The following is a 23,894-nucleotide window of genomic DNA, read 5'->3' as shown; positions in this document are numbered from 1 at the left end:
GCACGCAACAAGTTCCATGAATAATATCAGTTTCAGCAGGAGAAAACTCAGTGTACAAGTTTTACGAAGAGAAAAATCATCGTGCAACAAGTTTCACGAACAAAAAATCAGTAGGCAACAAGTTCCATGAATAAAAATCAGTACGCAACAAGTTCCTTGTACAAAATCAGTTTTACAAGGAAAAAATCAATGTACAAATTTCACGAGGGGTAAAAAAAAATATGTATGAAGTTTCACGAACAAAAATTAGCACACAGAAAGTTCCACGAATAAAAAATTAGCACGCGACAAGTTCTATAAACAAAATATGTTTCACAATGAGAAAAATTTGAATAAATGAAACCCAAATCGGACAGAAATTACAATAAATAACCGAGTCAAACTCAAAACGAGCAAAAATTAACATAAGTTGGGCTCAAAACCCCTATGCCTTCCCAAGGCCAGAACATAATTTGCAATTTACTGAAAAAAATACAAATGAATGTGCATTGTCAGTTTAATATACATATACTGATATTTAGTAATCAAAATGTTAATAATATTTGATTTATTAAAGTTTAAAAGTAAAAACATATATATTTTTTTCAGTAAAGTGCAAATTATGTTCTGGCCTTGGGAAAGCATAGGGGTTTTAAGCCCAACTTATGTTAATTTCATCTCGTTTTGAGCTTGACTTGGTTATTTATTGTAATTTCTGTTTGTTTCGGGTTTCATTTTTTCATCGACGCTGATTTGTGGTAGTTTCACGCTTGGTAGATTATTTGATTTTATTTTTGCTCATTTTTTGTTTAATGAAGTTCTTTACTTTTCTTTGAAAAACTTATTTTGTGACAAAGTTTTTTTAATTAATCTACAAAAAAATTAACCTTTTGGAATCCAACTAACACCTCGTTTTCAAAACCTGATTGGCCTTTTTGTGAAAACTACTAGGCTAGTTAAAAGAACGAATAACTTTGGAGTCACTGCAGGTTTTGTAGGTCAACATTCTGTTTCTCTATGTTATAAATAAATTGTTCAGCATAAGAAATAAGCACAAAGTCCAAAGTAAAGAAGACTACAGTAGATCGTCATTTTATTTGAATTTTCCTCTAGTAGTATATTGAAGATAGACACTGAATCCTCTAAAATTACAAAGTCCATATAATTTCAGGGGCAGCTAGCATCATTTCTACTATCTTGGATTCATCATCAACCTATTGCAGACAAGACGAGTAAAACTGAAGACAATGTGCAATATAGAGTTGGGGATTTCTGGCGATCTCTTAAAGCAGTTAAGGCCGCTGAGAGCCCCGAGGAGAAATTCGAACAAAAAGAGATTTTTATAACCTATGGCGAGGCTGGAGCTTACTTAGGCCTGGCAATTTTCAACTTCTTGTCAGCGATTAAAATACATAAAGAGCTGAAAGTTAAAAAGGCAAGACTCCAGAGAGAAAAGGATGAAGAGAGGAGTGAGGAAGAAAGTGAAGAACGTGGAGCAGGGAAGGAAGAAAGCGAAGTGGGTAGCTTAGAAGGTGGATTAGCAAGTTCAGAAGACGGAGGAGGAAGTGCAGAGGGTAGAGCAGGAAGTGATGAGAGTGACAGTGCAAGTAAAAAACTGCAAAATACCAAGAATCAAAGGCAAAGGTCACAAGAGCCAAGAAGCCACTTGCATGGACGACTAGAACCAACACGTCAAGCGCAAGAGCTGCAAGAACAAAAAAACCGAGTGCATAAAATACAAACATTTCTAGTTCAGGCAACTTTACCAAGGCCATATAAACATAGAAACCAATGGCAAGGACTAAACCAGCAAAGAATTCCCAGTGCTAACGAAATTTCTTCCAAGAAAGGCTTACTTTACCATCCATATTATAACATAAATCGTATACGTGATTAACTCACAACAAACATTATGATATCAGACCTTTTTGAAAGTGCCATTAAAATTTTGTAAACTTGACGTAGCCCAACTAAGTAATAGATTGTAATCCTTTGGTTAGTTTCAATGCATGTTTTTTGAAATGTCAAAAATGCTCTGTCTTCATGATGTAAAACCACGGTTCCTAACGTGAGCCGTAGTCCCAACCGGTGGAGCATAGTAATATTTTGGCTAGTCATGGGCAGAACGTGCACCCTTTGGGTGACTACTTTAAAGCCTTAAATTAAAAAGAGATAATATTTTTATATGTGAATGACGTCATATTTAAATGCATTTGAAGATGCGTTTTACATTCTATAAATGGTGTTGTATTCAAGTGTACCCTCTTTTATTGTATACAACATTTTTAGTAGTATAAAATATACCTAGAAGACGACCCCCCAAAAAATAATTCCAAGTTAATGGTCTTTTAAGCTTTCTTTAGGCTGAATGCACGTAAAATTTGAATAGCGAAATTGGAATATCCCGAAGGGGCATCAGGGTTTTAGAAATACCTAGGTGGGGCATGGTCCAATTTTGGTTTGGGAATCACTGATGTAAAACAGACATGGTTATCGCATTTACCCTACTGAATTCAAAACTATGTTCTCTTGAGATAAAATCTTTCCCTTTTATGTCCTGAATTTCTAAGTTGTGTTATTTTTTTACCCTTTTATGTCATTGTGTCTCTTCACATGGGAATGTGTCCTTTTGACATAAAATATGTCTAGTTGGCAACCTTGCAAGGATTCAAAACTATGTCCTCTTGAGGTAAAGTATTGAGACTTTCCTTGTTTCTCAAACTCTATGTACGTAACTGATCTTCATATGATTGTGAAAACTGTCAGGCACACTAGACATGTAACTTTTATGTGACTGAAGTCAAACATGATAGAATTATTATGATGATCAGCCTTACTTATTTGTGGCAATATGTTTAATGCAAAAACTAGTATAATATACCTTATTGTGGCCATATTAATGTGTGTAGCCACAATAATTAAGAAGGAGTTTTTCTTTGTTGGAATGACATTGTAGAAAATAGTTATTGTTTCCCAACACTTAATTGAATTCCCTCCCGAGACTGTTTCTAAGGAAGACTTTCTTCTGGATAAATCGTAATATTTTAAATTTAAAAGATAATTTTTACTGCTTTAAGTACCGCCACTATTTATGTGTAAAGCATGGCTGTGGTAAGGATGTCTTCAAAAATGTATTCTTTACAAACTAAGTCTTCAAAATTCACGTGTTTCCACGCTTTCAATTCACGTGACTTCATATGGTTACGACTATGCATGCCCAATTGTAACTTAAGATGATTGGAGTGAAACATAGTATGAAATTTTACGTTACTGATCTGAAGCAATGAAAATATTATAACTTGAAACATTATAAAGATATTATGACATGATGAAGTCTATGAATTAAGAGGCATTGAATTATTTCTTCCTAAGCAATTGGTAAGTGTCTGAACAGACGGTTTCAGGGTGTCAGAGGGGGGACTTGCTCCGAGCACAGGCATTTAGGGGCGCAAAACTTCAAATAAATAATTTAATGGTCATAATCATTTTGTAATTTCTGTAATTTTATTCTTATTAAAGTAAAATAGAGGACGCAGTTAATAGATGAAAATGATTAATAAATTATTAATTAATTGATAGAATAAAAGCAAATTAAAAAATTCAATAATAAATATTAACAATAATCAAAATAATTGAATTAAAGTAACTAGTAATAATTAAATAAGTTGAATTATGAATTAAAGAATAATTAAAAATAAATTATTAATTAATTAATAATTTGAAAACAATTTTGTTCATTGATACAAATTTCGTTAAGGTTTGGCCTGAGTTGAAACAGATTCCGTGCGGTCAGTAGGTTTCATTAAAAAGTAGAAAGCTATCTAAAGGTTCAGGGTGGACTCCTAATATGGGAATAGAGTCCCTAGGGAGATGGTTTTCTGACTGAGAAAGAAAAAACAGGATTTTTCTCACTTGAAAAAACAGGAATTTTCTCACTTTTATGGATGTTTCTTGGACGGTTATGAGTGTTAGTCAATTTATTTGATGTTTTTCATGGATGTCAACATCAATTTATGTCTGTTTTATGGTTTTTGTCAGTGAGAATGAAAAAACATGATTTTGATAGATGTTTCTTGGATGTTCTCACGTTGATGGATGTTTCTTGGATGTTCTCACTTTGATGGATGTTTCTTGGATGTTCTCACTTTGATGGATGTTTCTTGGATGGTTATGAGTAACACATGACACATGACACATGACACATGACACATGACACATGAAAAGTGACACATGACACAACACATGATACGTGACACGTGACACATGACACATGACACATGACACAACACATGAGACATTACACATGGCACGAAACATGACACATGACACATGACGAATGACACATGACACATGACATAAGAATGACGTAATCAACAAAGACAAATGGATTTTCTGAGAAATTGATTACATAATCGGTAGAATCCTATCAGGAGGTCGTGACGGGGGTCCATATATGGACATAGAATGACGTAATCGACTAGGACAAATGGATTTCTGAGAAAGTGATTCCATAATCAGTAGAACCCTATCAGAAGGTCATGAGGGGAGTCCATAAATGTGCATAGAATGACGTAATCGACTAGGACAGTTGGATATCTGAGAAATTGATTACATAATCGGTAGAACCCTATCAGGAGGTCATGACGGGAGTCCATATATGGGCATTGAATGACGTAATCGACTAGGACAGTTGGAATATTTCTGTAGTGGTTTGTCGTGGTTTACCTTGTCACAGTTACATTTTCTTGATTTTTCAAAGTTCATTTTGAATTTTTTTCGGTGAAATGCAAGAGTTGGAATATTTCACTAGTGTTTTGTTGCGGTTTACCTTGTCACAGTTACATTCTCTTTATTTTTCAAAGTTCATTTGGTTTTCTTTCATTGAAATGCAAGAGTTGGAATATTTCAGTAATGTTTTGTTGCGGTTTACCTTGTCACAGTTATATTCTCTTGATTTTTCAAAGTTCATTTTGAATTTCTTTCATTGAAATGCAAGGGTTTGAATATTTCAGTAGTGGTTTGTTGTGGTTTACCTTGTCACAGTTACATTCTCTCTATTTTTCAAAGTTCATTTTGAATTTCTCTCATTGAAATGCAAGAGTTGGATTATTTCAGTACTGGTTTGTCGTGGTTTACCATTTCAGAGTTACACTTTCTTGATTTTTCAAAGTCCAGTTTACATTTCTTTCATTGAAATGCAAGACTTGGATTATTTCAGTAGTGTTTTGTTGTGGTTTACCATTTCACAATTACATTCTCTTGATTTTTCAAAGTTCATTTTGAATTTCTTTCGTTAAAATGCAAGAGTTGGAATATTTCAGTAGTGTTATGTCGCGGTTTACTTTGTCACAGTTACATTCTCTTGATTTTTCAAAGTTCATTTTGTATTTCTTTCATTGAAATGGAAGGGTTGGAATATTTCAGTAGTGGTTTGTTGTGGTTTACCTTGTCACAGTTACATTCTCTTGATTTTTCAAAGTTCATTTTGAATTTCTTTCGTTGAAATTCTTGAGTTGGAATATTTCAGTAGTGTTCTGTCATTGTTTACCATGTCACAGTTACATTGTCTTGATTTTTCAAAGTTCATTTTGAATTTCTTTCACTGAAATGTAAGAGTTGGATTATTTCACTAGTGTTTTGTCGTAGTTTACCTTGTCACAGTTACATTCTCTTGCTTTTTCAAAGTTCATTTTGAATTTCTTTCGTTGAAATGCAAGAGTTGGAATATTTCAGTAGTGTTTTGATGTGGTTTACCTTGTCACAGTTACGTTCTCTTGATTTTTCAAAGATCATTTCGTTTTTCTTTCAGTGAAATGCCAAAGTTGGAATTCTTCAGTAGTGTTTTTATGTGGTTTACCTTGTCACAGTTATATTCTCTTGATTTGTCAAAGTTCATTTTGGTTTTCTTTCGATGAAATGCAAGAGTTGGAATATTTCAATAGTGTTTTGCCATGGTTTACCTTGTCACAGTTACATTCTCGTAATTTTTCAAAGATCATTTTGAATTTCATTCGTTGAAATGCAAGAGTGGGAATGTTTCAGTAGTGTTTTGTTGTGGTTTACCTTGTCACAGTTACATTTTCTTGATTTTTCAAAGTTCATTTTGAATTTCTTTCGTTGAAATGCATGAGTTGGAATATTTCAATAGTGTTTTGTTGTGGTTTACCTTGTAACACTTACATTCTCTTGATTTTTCAAAGTTCATTTCGAATTTCTTTCATTGAAATGCAAGAGTTGGAATATTTCAGTAGTTCTCTGTCGTGATTTACCATGTCACAGTTACATTCTCTTGATTTTTCAAAGTTCATTTGAATTTCTTTCGTTGAAATGCAAGAGTTGGATTATTTCAGTAGTGTTTTGTCATGGTTTACCTTGTCACAGTTACATTCTATTAATTTTTCAAAGTTCATTTTGAATTTATTTCATTGAAATGCAAGAGTTGGATTATTTCAGTAGTGTTTTGTTGTGCTTTACCTTGTCACAGATACATTCTCTTGATTTTTCAAAGTTCATTTTTAATTTCTTTCATTGAAATGCAAGAGTTGGAATATTTCAGTAGTGTTCTGTCATGGTTTACCTTGTCACAGTTACATTCTCTTGATTTTTCAAAGTTCATTTTGGATTTTTTTCGTTGAAATACAGGAGTTGGAATATTTCAGTAATGTTTTGTTGTGGTTTACCTTGTCACAGATACATTCTATTGATTTTTCAAAGTTCATTACGAATTTCTTTCATTTAAATGCAAGAGTTGGAATATTTAAGTAGTGCTTTTTCATGATTTACCTTGTTACAATTACATTCTATATATTTTTCAATGTTCCTTTTTATTTCTATCATTGAAATGAAAGAGTCGGATTATTTCAGTAGTGTTTTATTGTGATTTACCATGTCACAGTTACATTATCTTAATTTTTCAAAGTTAATTTTTAATTTCTTTAGTTGAAATGCAAGAGTTGGAATATTTCAGTAGTGTTTTGTCATGGTTTATTTTGTCACAGTTACATTCTCTTGATTTTTCAAAGTTTATTTTGAATTTTTCTCGATGAAATGCAAGAGTTGGAATATTTCATTTGTGTTTTGCTGCGGATTACTATGTCACTGTTACATTCTCATGATTTTTCAAAGTTCATTTTGAATTTCTTTTGTTGAAATGTAAGAGTTGGAGTATTTCAATAGTGTTTTGTCATGGTTTACCTTGTCACAGATACATTCTCTTGATTTTTCAAAGTTCATTTCGAATTTCTGTCATTGAAATGTAAGAGTTGGAATATGTCAGTAGTGTTTTGTCGTGGTTTACCTTGTCAAAGTTAAATTCTCTTGATTTTCAAAAGTTCATTTGAATTTCTTACATAGTAATACAATAGTTGGATTATTTCCGTAGTGTTTTGTTGTACTTTACCTTGTCACAGTTACATTTTCTTTGATTTTCAAAGTTCATTTTAGGTTTCTTTCAATGAAATGTAAGAGTTGGAATATTTCAGTAGTGTTTTGTCATGGTTTAACTTGTCACAGATACATTCTCTTGATTTTTCAAAGTTCATTTCGAATTTCTTTAATTGAAATGTAAGAGTTGGAATATGTCAGTAGTGTTTTGTCGTGGTTTACTTTGTCACAGTTACATTCTCTTGATTTTTCAAAGTTCATTTGAATTTCTTAGATTGTAATGCAAGAGTTGGATTATTTCAGTAGTGTTTTGTTGTGGTTTACCTTGTCACACTTACATTCTCTTAATTTTTCAAAGTTCATTTTGGATTTCGTTCGATGAAATGCAAGAGTTGAAATATTTCAATAGTGTTTTTTTGTGGTTTAGCTAGTCACAGTTACATTCTCTTAATTTTTTAAAGTTCATTTTGGATTTCTTTCGTTGAAATGCAAGAGTTGGAATATTTCAGTAGTGTTTTGTCATGGTTTACCATGTCATAGTTACATTCTATTGATTTTTCAAAGTTCTTTTTGAATTTCTTTCATTGAAATGCAAGAGTTGGAATATTTCAGTAGCGTTTTGTCATGGTTTACCTAGTCACAGTTATATTCTATTGATGTTTCAAAGTTCATTTTGAATTTCTTTTGTTGATATGCAAGAGTTGGAATATTTCAGTAGTGTTTTGTCATGGTTTACCTTGTCATATATACATTCTATTGATTTTTCAAAGTTCATGTCGAATTTCTTTCATTGAAATGCAAGAGTTGGATTATTTCAGTACTGGTTTGTCGTGGTTTACCATTTCACAGTTACATTCTCTTGAATTTTCAAAGTTCATTTTGAATTTCTTTCATTGAAATGCAAGAGTTGGATTATTTCAGTAGTGTTTGGTTGTGGTTTACCATTTCACAGTTACATTCTCTTGATATTTCAAAGTTCATTTTGAATTTATTTCGTTGAAATGCAAGAGTTGGAATATTTCAGTAGTGTTTTGTCGTGGTTTACCTTGTCACAGTTACATTTTCTTTATTTTTCAAAGTTCTTTTTGAATTTATTTCTTTGAAATGCAAGAGTTGGAATATTTCAGTAGTGTTTTGTCGTGGTTTACTTTGTCACAGTTACATTCTCTTGATTTTTCAAAGTTCAATTTGAATTTCTTTCATTGAAATGCAAGGGTTGGAATATTTTAGTAGTGGTTTTTTGTGGTTTACCTTGTCACAGTTACATTCTCTTGATTTTTCAAAGTTCATTTTGAGTTTCTTTCGTTGAAATGCATGAGTTGGAATATTTCAGTAGTGTTTTGTCGTGGTTTACCTTGTCAAAGTTACATTGTCTTGATTTTTCAAAGTTCATTTTGAACTTCTTTCATTGAAATGCAAGAGTTGGATTATTTCACTAGTGTTTTGTGGTGGTTTACCTTGTCACAGTTACATTCTCTTGATTTTTCAAAGTTCATTTTGGATTTATTTCATTGAAATGCAAGAGTTTGGTTAATTCAGTAGTGATTTGTTGTGGTTTACCTTTTCTCACTTACTTTACCTTGATTTTTCAAAATTAATTTTGAATTTCTTTCATTGAAATGCAAGAGTTGGAATATTTCAGTAGTGTTTTGTCGTGGTTTACCTTGTCACAGTTACATTTTCTTGATTTTTTAAAGTTCATTTTGAATTTCTTTCGTTGAAACGCAAGAGTTGGAATATTTCAGTAGTGTATTGTTGTGGTTTACCTTGTCATAGTTACATTTTCTTGATTTTTCAAAGTTCATTTCGGTTTTCTTTCATTGAAATGCAAGAGTTGGAATATTTCAGTAGTGTTTTGTCGTGGTTTTCCTTGTCAGAGTTACATTCTCTTGGTTTTTCAAAGTTCATTTTGAATTTCTTTCGTTGAAAGGAAAGAGTTGGAACATTTCAGTAGTGATTTGTAGTGGTTTAAATTGTCACAGTTACATTATCTTGATTTTTAAAAATTAAGAATGGATTTATTTGATTGAAATGCAAGATTTGGATTATTTAAGTAGTGTTTTGTCGTGGTTTACCTTGTCACAGTTATATTTTCTTGATTTTTTAAAGTTCATTTTGAATTTCTTTCGTTGAAATGCAAGAGTTGGAATATTTCAGTAGTGTATTGTTGTGGTTTACCTTGTCATAGTTACATTTTCTTGATTTTTCAAAGTTCATTTCGGTTTTCTTTCATTGAAATGCAAGAGTTTGAATATTTCAGTAGTGTTTTGTCGTGGTTTACCTTGTCACAGTTACATTAGCTTGATTTTTCAAAGTTCATTTTGAATTTCTTTAGTTGAAATGCAAGAGTTGGAATATTTCAGAAGTGTTTTGTCGTGGTTTACCTTGTCACAGTTATATTCTCTTGATTTTTCAAAATTCATTTTGAACTTCTTTCATTGAAATGAAAGTGGGATTATTTCAGTAGTGTTTTGTCGTGGTTTACCATGTCACAGTTACATTCCCTTGATTTTTCAAAGTTCATTTTGGATTTCTTTCATTGAAATGTAAGAGTTGGAATATTTCAGTAGTGTTTTGTTGTGGTTTACTTTGTCACACTTACATTCTCATGATTTTTCAAAGTTCATTTTGGATTTCTTTCATTGAAATGCAAGAGTTGAAATATTTCAGTAGTGTTTTGTCATGGTTTACCATGTCATAGTTACATTCTCTTGATTTTTCAAAGTTCTTTTTGAATTTCTTTCATTGAAATGCAAGAATTGGAATATTTCAGTAGTGTTTTATCTTGGTTTACCTTGTCACAGTTACATTCTATTAATTTTTAAAGTTCATTTTGAATTTATTTCGTTGAAATGTAAGAGTTGGAATATTTCAGTAGTGTTTTGTCGTGGTTTACCTTGTCACAGTTACATTCTCTTGATTTTTCAAAGTTCATTTTGAATTTCTACGTACGCGCAAGTACGTAGGCTAACCTAACCTAAACTAACTTAACCTAACCTAACCTAACTTGATCTAACCTAACCTAACAAAAATCAAGAAAATGTAACTGTGTCAAGGTAAAGCACAACAAGACATATTTTAACGAAATAAATCCACAATGAACTTTGAAAAATCAAGAGAATGTAACTGTGACAAAGTAAACTACGACAAAACATTACTGATATATGCCAAATTTTGCATTTCACCGAAAGAAATCCCAAATGAACTTTGAAAAATGAAAAGAATGTAACTGTGACAAAGTAAACCACGGCAAAACACTACTGAAATATTCCAGCTTTTGCATTTAAACAAAAGAAATCCAAAATGATCTTTGAAAAATAAAGAGAATACAAGTGTGGTAAGGTAAACTACGAGAAAACACTACTGAAATATTCCAACTCTTGCATTTCAATGAAAGAAATCCAAAATGATCTTTGAAAAATCGAGAAAATTTAACTGTGACAAGTTAAAGCATGACAATACACTACTGAAATATTCCAACTCTTGCATTTCAACGAAAGAAATCCAAAATGAACTTTGAAAAATCAAGAGAATATAACTTTGACAAGGTAAACCACGACAAAACACTACTGAAATAATCCAACTCTTGCATTTCAATAAAAGAAATTCAAAATGAACTTTGAAAAATCAAGAGATTGTAACTGTGACAAGGTAAACCACGACAAAACACTACTGAAATATTCCAACTCTTGCATTTCAACGAAAGAAATTCAAAATGAACTTTGAAAAATCAAGAAAATGTAACTGTGACAAGGTAAACCACAACAAAACACTACTGAAATATTTCAACTCTTGCATTCCAACAAAAGAAATCCAAAATGAACTTTGAAAAATCAAGAGAATGTAACTTTGACACGGTAAACCACGACAAAACACTACTGAAATATTCCAACTCTTGCATTTCAATGAAAGAAATTCAAAATGAACTTTGAAAAATCAAGAGAATGTAACTGTGACAAGGTTAAATCATGACAAGACACTACTGAAATATTCCAACTTGCTTTTCAACGAAAGAAATTCCAAATGAACTTTGAGAAATCAAGAGAATGTAACTGTGACAAGGTAAACCACTACCAAACACTACTGAAATAATTCAACTCTTGCATTTCAACGATAGAAATCCAAAATGAACTTTGAAAAATCAAGAGAATGTAACTGTGACAAGGTAAACCACGACAAAACACTACTGAAATATTCCAACTCTGGCATTTCAATGAAAGAAATCCAAAATGAACTTTGAAAATCAAGAAAATGTAACTCTGACAAGGTAAACCACAACAAAAAACTACTGAAATATTCCAACTCTTGCATTTCAATGAAAAAAATCCAAAATGAACTTTGAAAAATCAAGAGAATGTATCTATGCCAAGGTAAACCACGACAAAACACTACTGAAATATTCCAACTCTTGCATTTCAATGAAAGAAATCCAAAATGAACTTAGAAAAATCAATAGAATGTAATTGTTTCAAATTAAAACAAAACAACACATTACTGAAATGTTCCGACTCTTTTATTTCAAAGAAAGATATCCAAAATGAACTTTGAAAAATCAGGGAATGTATCTGTGACATGGTAAACCATGACGAAATACTCGTAAAATAACCCAACTTGCATTTCAACGAAAGAAGTTCAAGATTAACTTTCAAAAATCAAAAGATTGAAACTGTGATAATGTAAACCACGAAAAAATGCTTCTGAAATATTCCGACTCTTGCATTTCAACTAAAGAAATCCCAAATGATCTTTGAAAAATCAAGAGAATGTAACTGTGACATGGTAAACCACGACAAAACACTACTGAAATATTCCAACTCTTGCATTTTAATGAAAGAAAACCTAAATGAACTTTTAAAAATAAAGAAAATATAACTGTGACAAGGTAAACCACAAAAAAACACTACTGAAATATTTCAACTCTTGCTTTTCATCGAAAGAAATTCAAAATGAACTTTGAAAAATCGAGAGAATGTAACTGTGACAAGGTAAACCACGACAAAACATTACTGAAATAATCCAACTCTTGCACTTCAATGAAATAAAAACAAAATGAATTTTGAAAAATCCAGAGAATTTAACTGTGACATGGTAAATCACGAAAAAAAACTACTGAAATACTCCAACTCATGAATTTCAACGAAGGAAATACACAATGAACTTTGAAAAATCAAGACAATTTACCTGTGATATGGTAAAGTACGCCAAAACACTACTGAAATATTCCAACCCTTGCATTTCAATGAAAGAAATTCAAAATGAACTTTGAAAAATTAGGAGAATGTAACTGTGACAAAGTAAACCGCGATATAACACTACTAAAATATTCCAACTGTTGCATTTCAATGAAAGAAATCCGAAATTAACGTTGAAACATTAATAAAATGTAACTATGACAATGTAAGCCACGACTTAGCCCTACTGAAATATTCTAACTCATTCATTTCAACGAAATAAATTCAAAATGAACTTTGAAAAATCAAGAGAATGTAGCTGTGAAATGGTAAACCACAACCAAACACTACTGAAATAATCCAACTCTTGCATTTCAATGAAAGAAATTCAAAATGAACTTTGAAAAATCAAGAGAATGTAACTGTGAAATGGTAAACCACGACAAACCAGTACTGAAATAATCCAACTCTTGCATTTCAATGAAAGAAATTCAAAAGGAACTTTGAAAAATCAATAGAATGTATCTATGCCAAGGTAAACCACGACAAAACACTACTGAAATATTCCAACTCTTAAATTTCAACGAAAGAAATTCAAAATGAACTTTGAAAAATTAATAGAATGTAACTGTGACAAGGTAAACCATGACAAAACACTACTGAAATATTCCAACTCTTGCATTTCAATGAAAGAAATTCAAAAAGAACTTTGAAAAATCAATATAATGTAACTATGACATGGTAAACCATGACAAAACACTACTGAACTATTCCAACTCTTGCATTTCAACGAAAGTAATTCAAAATGAACTTTGAGAAAATAAGAGAATGTAACTGTGACTAGGTAAACCACAACAAAACACCATTGAAATATTCCAACTCTTGCATTTCATCGAAAGAAATCCAAAATGAACTTTGAAAAATTAAGAGAATGTAAGTGTGACAAGGTAAACCACAACAAAACACTACTGAAATAATCCAACTCTTGCATTACAATTTAAGAAATTCAAATTAAATTTTAAAAATAAAGAGAATTTAACATTGACAAGGTAAACCACTAAAAAACACTACTTAAATATTCAAACTTTTTAATTTCAATTAAAAAAAAACTAAATTAACTTTTCAAAATCATTAAAATTTAACTGTGACAAGGTATACCACAACAAAACACTACTGAAATATTCCAACTTTTGCATTTCAACGAAAGAAATTTAAAATGAACTTTGAAAAATCAAGAAATTGTAACTGTGATAAGGTAAAACACGACAAAACAATACTGAAATATTCCAACTCTTTCATGTAAATGAAAGAAATACAAAATGAACTTTGAAAAATCAAGATAATTTAACTGTGACAAGGTAAACCAAGACAAAACTCTACTGAAATATTCAAAATCTTGCATTTCAATGAAAGATATTCAAAATGAACTTTGAAAAATCAAAAGAATGTAACTGTGACAAGGTAAACCACGACAAAACACTAGTGAAATAATCCAACTCTTGCATTTCAATGAAAGAAATTCAAAATGAATTTTTAAAAATCCAGACAATTTTACTGTGACATGGTAAACAAGAATAAAATATTACTGAAATATTCCAACTCCTGCATTTCAACGAAAGAAATTCAAAATGAATTTTGAAAAATCAAGAGAATTTAACTGTGACAAGGTAAACCACAACAAACCACTACTGAAATATTCCAACCCTTGCATTTCAATGAAAGAAATTCAAAATGAACTTTGAAAAATTATGAAAATGTAACTGTGACAAGGTAAACCACAACAAAACACTACTGAAATATTCCAACTTTTGCATTTCAACGAAAGAAATTCAAAATGAACTTTGAAAAATCAAGAGAATGTAACTGTGATAAGGTAAAACACGACAAAACACAACTGAAATAATCAAACTATTGCATGTCAATGAAAGAAATACAAAATGAACATTGAAAAATCAAGATAATTTAAATTTGACAAGGTAAACAACGAAAAAACAATAATTAAATATTACAACTCTTGCATTTCAACGAAAGATATTAAAAATGATCTTTGAAAAATCAAGAGAATGTAACAGTGACAAGGTAAACCATAACAAAACACTACTGAAATAATCCAACTCTTGCAATTCAATGAAAGAAATTAAAAATGAACTTTGAAAAATCAAGACAATGTAACTGTGACAAGGTAAACCACGACAAAACACTGCTGAAATATTCCAACTCTTTCATTTCAACTAAAGAAATTCAAAATGAACTTTGAAAAATCGAGATAATGTAACTGTGAAATGGTTAAGCACGACAAAACACTACTGAAATATTCCAACTCTTGCATTTCAATGAAAGAAATTCAAAATGAACTTTGCAAAATTATGAAAATGTAACTGTGACAAGGTAAACCACAACAAAACACCATTGAAATATTCCAACTCTTGCATTTCATTGAAAGAAATCCAAAATGAACTTTGAAAAATTAAGAGAATGTAAGTGTGACAAGGTAAACCACAACAAAACACTACTGAAATAATCCAACTCTTGCATTACAATGTAAGAAATTCAAATGAACTTTGAAAAATCAAGAGAATGTAACTGCGACAAAGTAAACCACGACAAAACACTACTGAAATATTCCAACTCTTGCATTTCAATGAAAGAAATTCGAAATGAACTTTGAAAAATCAAGAGAATGTATCTGTGACAAGTTAAACCATGACAAAACACTACTGAAATATTCCAACTCTTACAGTTCATAGAAATAAATCCGAAATTAACTTTGAAAAATAAAGAAAATGCAATTGTGACATTGTAAACTACGACAAAACACTACGGAAATAATCCAACTATTGAATTACAATTTAATATATTCAAGTGAACATTGAAAAATCAAGATAATATAACTATGTCAAAGTAAACCACGACAAAACACTACTGAAATATTCCAACCATTACATTTCAATGAATGAAATTCGAAATGAACTATGAAAATTTAATAGAATGTATCTGTGACAAGGTAAACACTGACAAAACACTACTGAAATATTCCAAATCTTACATTTCAACGAAAGAAATTCAAAATGAACTTTGAAAAATTAAGAGAATGTAACTGTGACAAGGTAAACCACGACAAAACACTACTGAAATATTCCAACTCTTTCATTTCAACTAAAGAAATTCAAAATGAACTTTGAAAAATCTAGAGAATGTAACTGTGACAAGGTAAACCACGACAAAACACTACTGAAATATTTCAAATCTTGCATTTCAAAGAAAGAAATTAAAAATGAACTTTGAAAAATTAAGAGAATGTAACTGTGACAAGGTAAAGCACAACAAAACACTACTGAAATAATCCAACTCTTGCATTTCAATGAAAGAAATTCAAATGAACATTGAAAAATCAAGAGAATGTAATTGTGACAAGGTAAATCATGACAAAGCACTACTGAAATATTCCAACTCTTGCATTTAAATGAAAGAAATTCGTAATGAACTTTGAAAAATTAAGAGAATGTATCTGTGACAAGGTAAACCGCAACAAAACATTACTGAAATATTCCAACTCCTACATTTCAACGAAAGAAATCCAAAATGAACTTTGAAAAATCAAGAGAATGTAACTGTGACAAGGTAAACCATGACAAAACACTACTGAAATATTCCAACTCTTGCATTTCAATGAAAGAAATTAAAAATGAACTTTGAAAAATCAAGAGAATGTATCTGTGACAAGGTAAAGCACAACAAAACACTACTGAAATAATCCAACTCTTGCATTTCATTGAAAGAAATTCAAAATGAACTTTGAAAAATTAGTAGAATGTAACTGTGACAAGGTAAACCATGACAAAACACTACTGAAATAATCCAACTCTTGCATTTCAACGAAAGAAATTCAAATGAACTTTGAAAAATCAAGAGAATGTAACTGTTACATGGTAAACCACGACAGAACACTACTGAAATATTCCAACTCTTGCATTTCAATGAAAGAAATTCGAAATTAACTTTGAAAAATCAAGAGAATGTAAGTGTGAAAAGGTAAACCACAACAAAACACTACTGAAATATTCCAACTCTTGCATTTCAACGAAAGAAATTCAAAATGAACTTTGAAAAATCAAGAAAGTGTAACTGTGACAAGGTAAACCACAACAAAACACTCCTGAAATATTCCAACTCTTGCATTTCAACGAATGAAATTCAAAATGATCTTTGAAAAATTAAGAGAATGTAACTGTGACAAGGTAAAACCAAAAATCAAGAAATATATAACTGTGACAAGGTAAACCACAACAAAACACTACTGAAGTATTCCAACTCTTGCATTTCACTAAAAGAAAACCAAAATGAACTTTGAAAAATCAAGAGAACGTAACTGTGACAAGGTAAACCACATCAAAACACTACTGAAATATTCCAACTCTTGCATTTCAACGAAAGAAAACCAAAATGAACTTTGAAAAATAAAGAAAATATTACTTTGACAAGGTAAACCACAACAAAACACTACCGAAATATTCTAAGTCTTGCATTTCAACGAAAGAAATTCAAAATGAACTTTTATACATCAAGAGAATGTAACTGTGACAAGGTAAACCACGACAAAACACTAGTGAAATATTCCAAATCTTGCATTTCAATTAAATAAATTCAAAACTAACTTTGAAAAATCAAGAGAATGTAACTGTGACAAGGTAAACCACAACAAACCACTACTGAGATATTCGAACCCTTCCATTTCAATGAAAGAAATACAAAATGAACTTTGAAAAATCAAGAGAATGTAACTGTGACAAAGTAAACCACGACATAACACTACTGAAATATTCCAACTCTTGCATTTTAACGAAAGAAATTCAAAATGAACTTTGAAAAATCAAGAGAATGTAATTGTGACAAGGTAAACCATGACAAAACACTACTGAAATATTCAAACTCTTGCATTTGAACGAAATAAATTCAAAATGAACTTTGAAAAATCAAGAGAATGTAAGTGTGAAATGGTAAACCACAACAAAACACTACTGAAATAATTCAACTCTTGCATTTCAATGAAAGAAATTCAAAATGAACTTTGAAAAATCAAGAAAGTGTAACTGTGAAATGGTAAACCACGACAAACCAGTACTGAAATAATCCAACTCTTGCATTTCAATGAAAGAAATTCAAAATGAACTTTGAAAAATCGAGAGAATGTAACTGTGACAAGGTAAACCACAACAAACCACTACTGAAATATTCCAACCCTTGCATTTCAATGAAAGAAATTCAAAATGAACTTTGAAAAATCAAGAGAATATAACTGTGACAAGGTAAACCACAACAAAACACTACTGATATATTCCAACTCTTGCATTTCAATGAAAGAAAACCAAATGAACTTTGAAAAATCAAGAGAATGTAACTATGACAAGGTAAACCGCAACAAAACACTACTGAAATATTCCAACTCTTGCATTTCACCGAAAGAAATTCAAAATAAACTTTGAAAAATCAAGAGAATGTAACTGTGACAAGGTAAACCACGACAAAACACTACTGAAATATTCCAACTGTCCTAGTCAATTACGTCATTCAATGCCCATGTATGGACTCCCATCATGACCTTCTGATAGGGTTCTATAGATTATGTAATCAATTTCTCCGAAATCCAAATGTCCTAGTCGATTACGTCATTCTATGCGCATATATGGACTCCCGTCATGACCTTCTGATAGGGTTCTACTGATTATGTAATAAATTTCTCAGAAATCCATTTGTCCTAGTCGATTACGTTATTCTATGTCCATATATGGATCCCCGTCACGACCTCCTGATAGGGTTCTACCGATTATGTAATCAATTTCTCAGAAAATCCATTTGTCCTATTTGATTACGTCATTCTTATGTCATGTGTCATGTGTCATTCGTCATGTGTCATGTTTCGTGTCATGTGTAATGTGTCATGTGTCATGTGTCATGTCTCATGTGTTGTGTCATGTGTCATGTGTCACGTGTCACGTGTCATGTGTTGTGTCATGTGTTTTGTGTCACGTGTCACGTGTCACTTGTCATGTGTCATGTGTCATGTGTCATGTCTCATGTCTCATGTGTCATGTGTCATGTGTCATGTTTCATGTGTCATGTGTTACTCATAACCATCCAAGAAACATCCATCAAAGTGAGAACATCCAAGAAACATCCATCAAAGTGAGAACATCCAAGAAACATCCATCAAAGTGAGAACATCCAAGAAACATCCATCAAAATCATGTTTTTTCATTCTCACTGACAAAAACCATAAAACAGACATAAATTGCTGTTGACATCCATGAAAAACATCAAATAAATTGACTAACACTCATAACCGTCCAAGAAATATCCATAAAAGTGAGAAAATTCCTGTTTTTTCAAGTGAGAAAAATCCTGTTTTTTAATTCTCCGTGAGAAAACCATCTCCCTAGGGACTCTATGCCCATATTAGGAGTCCCCCTGGACCTTTAGATAGCTTTCAACTTTAAAAGTTCACAAGTTTAGTGATTATATTTGGTAACTTAGAAATTTGGTAAATATACCCAGTACTATCTCACAACTGGGGAATCAAGTTAAAAATTTAAGGAAAATTTTTTAGGTGAAATGTTCGAGCAACTAAAATTCTGTGTTTGGAGGAAGGGGACAAAATATTCAGCCCTCAAAAATGGATATACGCTGCGTTTTTTATATTGTTTCGGTTTTAGTTCTTTTAATTCACAAAAAGAAAAATAATTTTTACAAAATCCAAACGCTGCATTAATGAAAAAACTGAGGTTCTTGCTAGCGTACAGTAGAAGATACTAGTCATTTTCATCAACTCTAATACAATAATGATTAACAAAAAATAAAAAAAAACGAGAAAGAGAAAAAAAAGAAGGAACAAAAGATTCAGCTACCCCAATGAGTATTGGTAACGAGTTCAACACAGAAGTTCCAAGAAACTGCAATCAAAACCTGGACCATGTGCTCCTCCTATGCCCAAACCCAAACTTGTCACTAAACCTAGTTTCATAATCAAGAATATCACTATTAGCACGCAAAAAATTATATTACTAACACACGGTAAAAACACTATTAGCAGAGTAAAACTCATAAAGTAAGTAAGTATGACGGCACTAGACCCGTACGGTCCAAACCGGAAGCGCAACGGGGGGCTTGGGCCAGGCATCTTATGCTCTATACTCTTCCTGCTTACCTTCCCCAGATTTCTTCAGGGACCCCTTTAGAGCTGGGTCGACTCTCGCTGAGCATACAGAGTCACGCCACTGACCCTGACCTAAACCAAATAACCCGCCACGCCAGGAATCGAACACACGCCCCTCGGACAAAGGATTTCCAACCCAGCGCGCCAACCACTTAGCTAGGACGGCTTAAACCATTGGGGCTAGATTATTTGTACACTGGAAAACAAAAATTGCAGCTTGATAATCACGTAGTATACCAACTTTATGCAAACCCAAAGACCCAGAAACAGCACAAAATCCTCACGAATTAACATACATACCTATTATCCTTACTGCTTTGTTTGGAAGATATTAACTCTTTTCAAATTATAGTAAACATTTAATAGCCACAAGAGAACCTCTTGGGCTTGTAATGTTTCATTTAGTTTGAATGGTTGAATACAGCTTGGTAAGCATGAAAATTTCAATATTTTAACAGATTTAAATATTCAGTAAACATTTTTGTTCAAATTGAAGTGTTGTCAACTACAGGTAAATTGAATTAACTTAATTCAATTTACCATAAGAATTTTACATAAAGACATAAAGACATAAAGAATTTATTCGGCAGTTTTCTCATAGATTCTAGGAGCACTCCGCATTTCGCCATGTGAAAATTAAAAAATCTCAATTTGTTTTGGTATTCAAAACATATATGTAATTAGCATGGGACGATGGTTATTTCCAAAGTAGGCAGGATAAAAAACGTTTGCGCCAAAAAAGTAACGCAAACCATATTACCCTGTGTTTCAAGGGGAGATGAGGAATATATTCATATATAAATAGCATATAAATAAATAGATACATAAATAAGCAAGATTTTTATTCAATACAGTACAGCTTTTCATTGCCTTCATCTAAGACTTGGCTCGTCTTTATGCGTCTCTATATTTTACTTAGAAACTAATTTTACTTAGAAACCAAAAGACAGTATTACCTAAAGAACATTTAGATAGAAGAGCTATAGGTGTTTCATGATTTAGATTAATCATCCGGGCGGGGGGGGGGCCCAAGGTTTATTCCCATTTTTAGATGTAAAACACTGCAATTAAGTTTTAACTTTTGATGACAGAAAAGCTATGAATTAATTTTGATTCACTGGAAGTCCCTCTTCAAGACGTGTTTAAGGTCGTCCGTTAACGAGCCAAAACTATAGTAATAGCTTAATACTTTAAACACTTTAAATACTAATACTTTAGCTTTATAGTAAAGTAGAAATACTTAGTGCAACAGGTAATAAACCCGTTTTGTTTAATCGTTTTTTCCTGAATATTAAGAATGTGCATTAAGCCTATACGATATTAAGAACATATAAAAATATTAAGAGTGGGAGCATTATGTGGAGCTAATAACTTGGTTGCTAATAAAAAGCTTGTACAAAATTTATGCTCATGTTTACGAAAACATGTATTAAATAATTAAATTTTCGAAAATGTTTCGATCTTAGGTACATCAAACACGATATCAATCTCCTACTGCACTTATTCTTATTTTCTTCCTTTTTGTCTACTTACAGCGCTTCTTTGATACTTCTTGTGTCATTTTTACTATTGTGTCACACGGTGGTAGCGCAGTGGATTGATGTTTCTTGCTAATCCAAGTTTTGGGGCTTAATCAATGATGCCACGAGACTGGGAATTAGACTTGCCAATTCTACCCATGGAAATATCTGGCAACCAGAGTTGCCTCAACGGTCAGCTCCTAAAGTGCTACAATTGCTCGAATTCACGTACTAAATAGTGATAAACAACAAAAACAAGAAGAACAATAGGGAATTCTTTTTTTTCAGACAGTGAAGATAATTTGAATGAATATTTCGGCCCTATGTCCAAGGGCTATCCTCGGCAAGACAAAAACATATAAAAAAAAGAAGACTCCCAACAAAATGCGACCAATCAAACCAAAAAGCAAAATTTTTCAAAGCATAGGGCCGAAATATTCATTCAAATTATCTTCACTGTCTTACAAACAGAATTCTCTATTGTTCTTCGTGTTTTTGTTGTTTGTGATAAAAAGGCAGTGTGGTCTTCGTCGCTATTTTCTAAATAGTGATTTTCGGCGCAATAGTAAAAAAAATCTTGCGCGTGTCACAAATTGCAATAATCGCTTGTCGCATAATCGCGTGTCGCATAATATTTTTTAATTTATATTAATAAAAATGTATCCATAAGAAAATGTGTCTGATCAGAGGACTGAATGGGAAAAGGCACACACACACACGCACATCCCGTACTTAAATAAATTTAGATTATTGTCATACATAAAAATGTTCTGAAATATATTTGGATGTGAACCACTGCCTTTGTATTTTATATGTCTATATTTTTAAATTGGTCAAAAAGAGAAAAAGTGCTACATTCAATGTAGAATGTGCTACAAGGCTACACATTATGAAATAGTGCTAAAATAGCACGTTCGTGCAACAGGTGGCAACCCTGCTGGCAACTGAAACATCAACAATCATTGGACCCTTCGTGCACTGTTAATGGCTTTGGAGAGGCGTCATCCTCCTCGCCATTCTTCTTCAGCATATGTTGTCATTTTAACTATTTGTCTAGATCTTTTCTTTTTAGGGTTTCCCTTTGTATTCTGGGAGGCGGCAGAACAAACGAACAAACCCGATAGAATTAGTCCCCGAAGAATTGATTGAATCAGATATTGCGTTTGAAGAATTCGAACAAGATATTCAAGCAAAAGAAGTTGCACTTGGGTATTTGGAAGGTGCTGCGTACACCGTTATAACAGTTTTAAACTTTAAAACGGCTATAGCTTCACAGTTGGAGTTCTATCGCAAAAAGAAAGAGGAAGAAGCTCAACATCACACAGAAGAAGGATATCATGAATCTAGTCAGTTGAATACTGAAAGAGCAGAGCATTATGATAATGAATCAGAATATCAGTTGATGCATCATGAAGGAAAAATTGATCAAATCAAGGACGACAGTATAAGTACTTTATATCCAAAGGGAGCCCAAAAATCCAGTAATGAAAATAATGAACGTAATAAAGAAAAAATGGTGGACCTTGTAGACGAAGCAATGGAAAACCTGCACCGTAAAGCTGAATATAACGAAATTAGGACAAATTCAACTGAGCAACAGTTTTTGAAAAGAGGAAAACGCACGTTTAGCAGTATTGTTGAAAAATTAAAAGGTGTAAGCAGGATAGCTTCGAAAATAATCCAGTTGATTTGAATATTAAGCAGTGTTATTTGTATAGCTTAATTATTTACACAATAATATTTATTTTATTTACACACGTTTTGAAGTAAATATACATTGAATTAACGATGCAATATACAGACGAAGCAAGAAGCGACGGAGTCCAAAAAATCCATAGAAGTGACATTATTAATATACTTTACTCACATTAATAAATTGTAGCCAAAAGAAATCATATTTAACAAAACTATTAAAACATTTTTATCTGCTTTATATCGAGAAGAGAGGAGGGGAGTCAAGTTTAAATATTCAGGAGATGTCGGGGAGCAAGGTGAAAACAAAATTATGACTTGGGAGGAGAGACAGGGGTCTCTTGAAACCTGAAACTCCTTTTCAGGTTATTAAACTGACTGACTTACCCGCGCTAAGAGTTGATATTTTTCTTTATTGTTTTCCTTAAGGTACCCTTCAATCAGTCTTCTTACGCTGAATCTCTCTTGCAAATGAAAGAAAAACAATGTTAGTAGTGGGGGCTCTGAGTTTTCAAGCGGTCAGTACCCCCAGAATACAAGCGGTCCCCCCGGAATACAAGCGGTCAGTTAGGAAAAATAACATTGGATTTCTAGCGGAGCCCTCTGACGTCACACGACACACCTATACAATGCGGTCAACTATTTATAGGTGACATTCCCGCCCTTGGTAAGGTTAGGTGACACACCCCCTTTGTTTTTCTACAACACACAAATCCCTTTCCCCATAGTATTTCTACAGCATGCCATCTCCCGTCACGGCAGTCTTAGGGAAAATAACATGGGATTTCAAACGGCCAGATAGTGGAAATTAACATAGGGAAAATAACATTGGATTTCAAAGGGCCAGATAGGGAAATTAGCATTGAGTTTCAAAGGCAGCCCTCTGACGTCCCGCGACACACCTGTTTCTAGGCGACATTCTCGTCCTTGGCGAGAGTT

The 23,894-nt window shown here is 32.2% G+C and overlaps 1 protein-coding gene across 2 annotated transcripts in view; it reads left to right on the top strand.

The window, feature by feature from the left end:
* Positions 1-22,443, top strand: part of LOC148954744 (uncharacterized) — a 62,335-nt gene extending 39,892 nt beyond the window's left edge. Inside the window, exons 2-3 of one of the 2 annotated variants that reach the window (XR_016141589.1) lie at positions 1,151-1,974; positions 22,336-22,443. Coding sequence is in view for 1 of the 2 variants with exons in the window: in XM_089087231.1 (XP_088943357.1) it covers positions 1,151-1,876 (726 nt within the window). In the remaining variant the exon portion in view is untranslated. Of the gene's footprint in view, positions 1-1,150; positions 3,231-22,335 lie in introns of those variants that run through there. The other variant, XM_089087231.1, reaches the window with a different exon arrangement.
* The last annotated feature ends 1,451 nt before the right edge of the window (positions 22,444-23,894 follow it).

This window comes from Artemia sp. Qi Xiang Cuo, chromosome 3 (assembly GCF_049724085.1).
Source record: "Artemia sp. Qi Xiang Cuo chromosome 3, ASM4972408v1, whole genome shotgun sequence".
NCBI lineage: Eukaryota > Metazoa > Arthropoda > Branchiopoda > Anostraca > Artemiidae > Artemia > Artemia sp. Qi Xiang Cuo.
The sequence above is the reverse complement of the archived record's forward strand: the minus strand, read 5'-3'. Positions and strand labels throughout refer to the sequence as shown.